Source organism: Papaver somniferum, chromosome 7 (assembly GCF_003573695.1).
Source record: "Papaver somniferum cultivar HN1 chromosome 7, ASM357369v1, whole genome shotgun sequence".
Lineage (NCBI taxonomy): Eukaryota > Viridiplantae > Streptophyta > Magnoliopsida > Ranunculales > Papaveraceae > Papaver > Papaver somniferum.
This window is the reverse complement of record NC_039364.1, coordinates 149,406,407-149,414,609: the sequence shown is the minus strand read 5'-3', so window position 1 is coordinate 149,414,609 and position 8,203 is coordinate 149,406,407. Positions and strand designations below refer to the sequence as shown.

Genomic DNA, 8,203 nt, shown 5'->3' with positions numbered 1-8,203 from the left:
CTATCCCAGTTGAGGCTACTAATCCGCGTTCCCAAAGGCGAACACAGAACTAGAGGTGTGTTCGCACATTTCTAATAACGTGATTCTTATCCAGGTCCAAAGACTCCAAACAATGTAGTACTGTACATGGTAAAATCATCTAGTGATGATTTTGAAATGAAAACTCCTGCCACTTTCTTGGCGAAAAAAATCAAGATCTTATGCATTTTAGGCCGTAGAATAGAAGTTAAGGCCCAATACACGCCCACCTCATTCGCAGGTAATTGTATACCCGAACTTATAAAACTTCTCATTCTGGAGGAAACTTTGGAAACTTTCTCTCTCAAAAAAAAATCCTCTCTGAAAGCCCAACGAAACCCTAGCGCCGTTTGAGTCTTCACTTGCTCGGATCTTGTTCTATTAGAGCGGATCTGAGTAAGAAAAGTTCAAACCATCTTCTCCCTTTGCCTTTTCATCTTTTACTGCTTTGATTTCATCTTTTTAGGTTAGTTTTTGGTTTAAATCTGACTGATTTCTTTGAGAAATCTAGTTGGGTTTTCATCCTTTGAGTTTTAGATCGGTGTAGAGTAGTTCTTCTCTGGTTTGTGTAGATTCGTTATTAGGATTGATGGGTTTCTCTCTTTGTGGAGGAAAATTTCTTTTTTCAATACTTCTTCAGCATCTCTTAAATCAGGATCAATAGCAGCAACAAAATCACTTGTTTCAAAAGTAGCAGCAGCAATCACAAGAGTTTCAACTACAGCAGCAACAACAATCACAGAATCAACAAGAAGAATCACAGAAACAGCAACAACAATCACATACTCAACTCTTAGATCAATCAACATAACATCCGATTCAAAGAGGCGAAGTAGCAAGATCTTATCAGTAATCAATACCCCTGTATTGGGTTCCTTTCAGTTACTACGTTACAAACAAGTGGATCATTGTATGATCCTACCTCTCCTGTTCGTGACCAGGAAAGGAGTGCTATGTGTGGTTGTTCATCTCCACACACCCAAAACCCTGAGAGATGGATGGATCTTTTTTTGGATCCTAACAATTTTACCTTGGGAAAAAGTATTAATTGATTTGGAAGAAATTAGTTCTTTCCAAATAATACCATCTAAACTTCACAAGGAAAGAATTCAATTAGTTGTATTATTGGGTGATTCTCTTTGCCATGTCTCTAGAGTTGTTAGTGTCCATCTTAGTCAAATCTGCTCAAGTTTCTTACATCAGATCTGTAAGTGTTGTTGCTCATATTATCCTTGTAATTTATGTTGCATACACTATCTCTGTAATGGTCCATGTAATGGTGTTGATGAAGTTGTAATGGTTCCTTAAGGTGCTTTTGCCTTAAGTTTTTCTTAAAAAAAAGAACTTATAAAACTTACCCTTACACAAAATTGGGTAAAAACATCAAAATCAACAATTCCTGGGTGAAAAAGACATGTAAAATTTGATATTGTTTAAATGGACGAGAATGTAAAAATAGTCGGGATGTAAACAGTTTCATTCTACCCATTTTCAAATACTTTTTCTTATTTTTAATTTACATCAGGATGCATCCAGTTTCATCCTCGCTCTTTTTTAAGTTTAAGCCAGGATGAATCCAGTTTCATTCTTGCTATTTTTTTGGTGTCCATTTCACCCATACTAATTTTTACTCGTCCATTAGAACCATGTTTTAAAAATATTTGGACAAATAACCTATTTTCCAAACAAAATAAATTGAAACAAAACAATCAAACAAGCAAAATTCAAAAAGTAAATATCAATCAGAACACACAATCATCAGCAAAGCTGAATGATGAACCAAACAATCAAATCAAACATATAAGTACTCCATATATATAAAAGCACACACTTAAATATCCACGTCGCATTTGGTCTGTCTAAATAACTTCGGAAAGGATAAATGTACTTCGACAGAAGGACACTTAACTCGAACAGTATAGTGCGACGATTTCCATCTTGCTACCTTGAATCTAATCCTGGCTTTAATTCTCACGTCGAATACCATCTCACCCGATGATTTTTCAAGCCTAAGATCCTTAGAAACAGACCCTTGTAGCGGAACAGCCAGACCTGTGGGCTTCACATTTAGCATTGTCACGTTTCGATGAGGTTGAAAGAATGGTTGAAGAGTTTCAAAGGCAATAGGTTGATCATCGTACGTCACTGAAACATCGATTGAGTCGTAATACACTGATACCTTTCTGTTAGGATTATATGCTCTTACAACAAATCCTAACGTAGTATTTAGACGATTGTAATGTATGCTGAACTGTTCCACTTTCCCTGTTTCAACGGTATAAACTAACTTGTTGGGCCTGAGTGCTAGCCAAGTGATGAGCACAGCAAGACCAACAAGAATTACTAACGCTAGTAATGTAATTGCAATGCACCGTAACATAGCTGACCGGCTTCGAGGGGTTGTTGGAGTAGAAGTAGTGGTTATAGGACCAGCCATGGTTGTGAAAATAAAAGCTGTAACTAGACCTAGATTGATAATGGGATATGGTGAACAAGAAACTGATGTTTTTTTTTCTTATATAGATGGAAAAGTAGACGAACATTTGAAATGATCAAAAGGGTCACAGGAATTCCTTATGTCTATCAAAGAATTTTCTCTTTAGTCCCCTTTTTCTTTCTTTATTGTTATCTTCATTCAAACTCAAACTATGTGAGGGGTATTAAGATTCTATTATTTAGAAAGAAGAAGTTTGTTTTAATTCCATAAATTTGAAATGGGTTTTACGCATTTTTGATCGGTTTTATGTGTTAATCGGATGTGGATTGGAACCGGTAATTAGTCGAAGCAAAGACACTAGTGCTTTGTGAAAAAGAAGTCCATAGTTTTGAACTTTAGAGAGAGTGAGTGTTTTTGATTATCTGTAAGGGTTCAAACAACTTTAACTTTGTCATGGAATAAACTTGGTTTCAAGCTATTCCTTTCTTGATCTTCTTCCCTAGTCTTTTTGTTTTTCGTTATTTATTGCATATTCATGTTATCTTTTTCTTCCTTCCAATTTTCTTGCCTCGTTCCCAAGTTATTCCTCTTTATTGATGATAGGCCTCAGAATTGGAACTGAAAATGGCGGGGCGGAAAGCTAAAGTTTGCTGACTTGGTTTGTTAAGTTTGACGTGGGGGTCATCGAAGGGAAAACCAGTAAGTATGTTCTTGCCCAACAACAGGCACTTTGGGAGCTAGTTTCTGCTTCTCGACATACATGTTAGAAAAAACGGCTTTGTTATACCAAATTTGCATGGACTATGTTTTGATCTCTAGACCTATTGCCCACTAATTGTTTTTTCATTTGAATAGATAAAACAATAGTCCCACATAGACTAAAATCTAAAGAGTTTTAGGCTTAAATACCATAGAATTGGCTAAAAGGGCATGGCCCTTGGGTCATTAGACTTTTGTGTCAGGGGGGAAGGCCTAGACTAGGGCAAGGTTGCCTTTCCCGTACACGCACGCCGCTGTCCGTCTGGTCGGTCGGGTCGGGTTCGGGTGTGGGTGTGGGTTCATTAGATCCTATCTTTTTGCTAAAACTTTTGGTACGTGTTTTACACACATGTAGAAGAATCTTCTTCTTTGTCTGCACATGTTTTGTCCTGGCTTTCTTGTTTGTACATATTTGTTTTGGCTTTCTTGTCCGTACGTGTTTGGCTTGGCTTCTTAACAACACACTGCTCTAAGCCTGACAAAGGCAACACTGTTTTCAACCAAACATTACCAGTATTTCTGTCATACGCATGAAGCCAACACACTGCTCTAAGCCTGACAAAGGCAACACTGTTTTCAACCAAACATTACCAGTATTTCTGTTATACGCATGGTTTTGTTGCATGCATTTTCCCTCTCGTTTGTAACGTCTTAAACACTATATAAGGGAGGAGTCTTGAGCTCATTGAACATACAACAGAGAAACATCTCTTCTTCTGCTCTCCCTCTGCTTTCAGAAAATAAGTTTTTATTTCTAGTTTCTCTGTTTTTAGCTTTTGCTAACACTGCCAAGTTCTAAGGGTACTCTCTTTGTATGCTACATTGAGGGGTACTATCAGTAGTTGTATCCTGGAGGTGACTCGCCAACTGCTATAGCATCTCAGCGGAGTAGCAGGCGATATTGCCTTTAGGACAGCGTATCGTATACGTGCCTCTACATTTTTTGTGCATCTCCAGCAACATCGGTTTGAGCTAAGTATCTTCTTCTCAGTTATTTAGTTCTATGTCCAACAATCTAAAGGAAATATCCTCTTTACTATATTTTTTGTAACAACATGGGAAAGAGTACTGTAGACAAACCCCCAAAGTTTAGTGGCAAAGACTTTAAACGATGGCAGTCCAAAATGTTATTCTTCTTAAAAGACCAAAGGCTAGATGAAGTTGCCTTAGAAAGACCCTCAAGAAGGCTTCATGACCGTGGCTATGAAGATAGACTGGATAGGTGGACTAGGAAGAATTACATGTGCAAAAACCACATTCTTAACTGTCTGGATGACTCCTTGTACGACTTTTTTTATAATGCAAAAGAGAATTTTACTGCTTTTGATTTATGGGAAGCCCTAGAAGAAAAATATCTTGCAGAGGCTGCTGGAAGCAAGAAGTTCCTGGTAGCTAGGTTCCTGGAATATAAGATGACTGATGAAAAGCCTGTTGTAGAACAATTCGTCGAACTCTAGCTACTCATCAACGAAATTCTTGCTGAAGGAATGCATATTGATGAATATCTACAAGTATCTGCAGTAATTGAAAAGCTACTACCCTCATGGAACGAGTACAAGAGGAGGCTGCGACACAAAATCGCGAATCACCGGGAGCTGGGAAAAAGATCCGGGGAGAACTTCTGTGCTGAGGACAAAAGCCTGATGCGAGCAAAGAAGCTGGAAAAAAAAAAAAGATCCAGGTGGAGGAACTTCTGTGCTGCAAGGACAAAGCCTGATGCTGAGCAAAGACATGTCAACAAAGCTCATGTCCTGGACGATAATGCTGCGTCAAAGAAAAGGCACGGAGAATCCAGCAAAAATGGTAAACGTAACAAACAACGTAACTCCAAAGGTAACCATCTTAAGCCAAAGGGTGGTGTCTCCAAAAACACCATCAAAGGCGACTGCTATAACTGTGGGAAAACTGGTCATATGGCCAAAGACTGTAGGGCACCTAAAAAGACCAAAAATGATCCTAAACAGAAAAAATAAGGCAAACGTAGTAGATGATTCTGGATATTTTACTGGCATGGTGTCTGAAGTCAACCTTGTCTCTAATGTGACCAATGTGAGAGACTGGTGGCTTGATTCTGGAGCCACTAGGCATGTCTGTAAGTTCAGAAATGCTTTCTCCTCCTATAACAAAGTAGGAGACGATGAGAAATTGTTTATGGGAAACTCTTCTACCTCTAAAGTGGTAGGAAAAGGCAAGGTTGAATTGAAGCTCACTTCAGGAAAAACTCTCGCATTGAATGACGTGTATCACGTCCCGGACATATGCAAGAATCTTATCTCAGAAACCATCTTACTTGGGAAAGGTTTTAAATTTGTAGCTGAGTCTAACAAAGTTGTAATCTCTAAAGGTGGTGACTTCGTAGGAAAAGGATATGTCACTGAAACATGATTAAGCTTAGTGTACTTTCTTTGAACTTGAATGATAATGCATCTTCTTCTGCTTATGTTTGTGACTCCTCACATGTTTGGCATGATAGACTAGGACATGTTAATTTCAAATCTATTGAAAGACTTGCTAAATTAGGCTGCATTCCTAAAATAAACTTTGACAGAGGTCATAAATGTGAAATTTGTGTTGAATCTAAATATGCTAGAAAACCCTTAACAAAAAGGTTGAACGTAGTACAACTCCCCTAGAACTAATCCACTCGATTTGGGAGATTTGAAATCAACACCAACTAGAGGAGGTAAAAAATGGTACATCACTTTTATAGATGATCACTCAAGATACTGTCAGGTTTATCTTCTTAGAAGTAAAGATGAAGCCTTAGACGCTTTCAAATTATATAAACTTGAAGTAGAAAACCAAAGAGGTGTTACTATTAAAACTCTTAGGTCGGACCGAGGCGGTGAGTATGTGATACCTATAGGAGAATTCTGCAAACTTAATGGCATCATTCATGAAACTACTGCACCTTCTTCACCTGAGTCGAATGGAGTAGCTGAAAGGAAAAACCGAACACTCATAGATATGGTGAACGCTATGTTAGCTAGTTCAGGGCTACCTTCGAACCTGTGGGGGGAAGCAATTCTCTCTGCTTGCTATATCTTGAACCGAGTTCCATTTAAGAAATCCGACAAAACTCCATATGAGTTATGGAAAGGAAGACAACCGTCCTATGCATACTTTAAAGTGTGGGGGTGTTTGGCCAAGGTGGCCACTCCTCGTTCCAAGAAAACCAAAATAGGACCTAAAACTGTAGATTGTGTTTTCCTAGGATATCCTGAGCACACTAGTGCTTATAGGTTCATGGTAATTGGTGAGAACACCATAATGGAATCCAGAGATGCAGTGTTTTTCGAACACATTTTCCCTTTAGGGTCTGGACCTCATAAAAGGGTCCGCGATGATCTCTCAGATGTTCCTTCGACTAGTCAACCCCCGTCTCTAGATGCTGAAACCGAACCTAGAAGAAGTAAGAGGGTCAGAACCGAAAAGGTTTGGTCCAGATTTTGTGACTCTTACGGTAGAGTCTGAACCCCAAACCTATAAGGAAGCTATGACTCTCCGGAAGCTCCCTTCTGGGAAGAAGCTTCAAATAATGAGTGGGATTCCATTCAACAAAATGAAACTTGGGAGCTTGTAGACTTACCTCCTGGTAGTAAAACCATAGGTTGCAAGTGGGTCTTCAAAAGGAAACTTAGAACAGATGGAACTATAGAAAAACACAAAGCTAGGTTGGTAGCTAAGGGGTACAGACAACAGGAAGGATTAGATTTCTTTGATACCTATTCACCGGTCACTAGAATCACTTCTATCCGGATGCTGATTGCTATTGCTTCTATTTATGATTTGCATATACATCAGATGGATGTTAAAACTGCTTTTTTATATGGTGAATTGAATGAAGAAATTTATATGGACCAACCTGAAGGTTTTGTTGTGAAAGGTTTGAAGATAAAGTATGCAAACTGAAAAAATCTTTGTATGGTTTAAAACAAGCACCTAAACAGTGGCATGAAAAATTTAATCATGTAATGATATCTAATGGCTTCAAGGTTAATGAATCTGATAAATGTGTTTACATTAAATCTGTGGATGATTCTCATGTTATTGTGTGCCTATATGTTGATGATATGCTCATATTAGGTAGTAACCTTGATAGTATTAATACCACTAAAAGCATGCTTAACGAAAACTTTGACATGAAAGACTTAGGCCCTGCTGATGTAATCTTAGGGATGAAAATCAGAAAGATGTCTGATGGATATAGTCTTAGTCAATCTCATTATGTTGAAACTGTGCTTAAGAGATTTAATCATGAAAATGCTAAACCTGCAACTACTCCTTATGATCCCAATTGCAAATTGAAAAAGAACAAGGGTGAGGGTATTTATCAACTTGAGTATTCTCGTGTTATTGGCAGTCTTATGTATTTAATGAACTGTACAAGACCTGATATTGCCTATACTGTGAGTAGATTAAGCAGGTACACTTGCAACCCTGGGCAGGATCACTGGAATGCTCTCTACAGAGTTCTACGGTACCTGAGAGGAACTTCAAACTATTGCTTAAGTTTTGGGAAGTATCCTGCTGTGCTAGAAGGGTATTGTGATGCTAACTGGATATCAGACTCAGATGAGTGCAAATCCACTAGTGGGTACATCTTCACACTTGGTGGTGCGTCTGTGTCATGGAAGTCTACCAAACAGACATGTATAGCCGATCCACCATGGAGTCTGAGTTTATAGCCTTGGAGAAAGCTGGAGAGGAAGCTGAATGGATACGAGGTTTCCTGGGTGGAATTCCACTCTGGCCCAAGCCTGTGTCTTCGATCGCAATCCACTGTGACAGTCAAGCTGCTATTGGATGCGCAAAGAATAGTGTATACAACGGAAAGTCTATACATCTTCGAAGAAGACACAAGACAGTGAAACAACTACTCTCTACTGGCATCATCTCTATAGACTTTGTAAGGTCTAAAGAGAATATTGCAGATCCTTTGACGAAAGGGTTATCTAGAGAGGTAGTTAGATCCACATCGAAGGGGAT

The 8,203-nt window shown here is 38.7% G+C and overlaps 1 protein-coding gene across 1 annotated transcript; it reads right to left on the bottom strand.

Annotated features, from left to right (window-relative positions):
- Positions 1-1,655: 1,655 nt before the first annotated feature.
- Positions 1,656-2,520, bottom strand: LOC113298724 (uncharacterized protein At1g08160-like). Its single transcript, XM_026547542.1, has one exon. The coding sequence runs from the start codon at positions 2,453-2,455 to the stop codon at positions 1,850-1,852; it is 606 nt and encodes a 201-aa protein (XP_026403327.1). The 5' UTR covers positions 2,456-2,520; the 3' UTR covers positions 1,656-1,849.
- Positions 2,521-8,203: the final 5,683 nt, after the last annotated feature.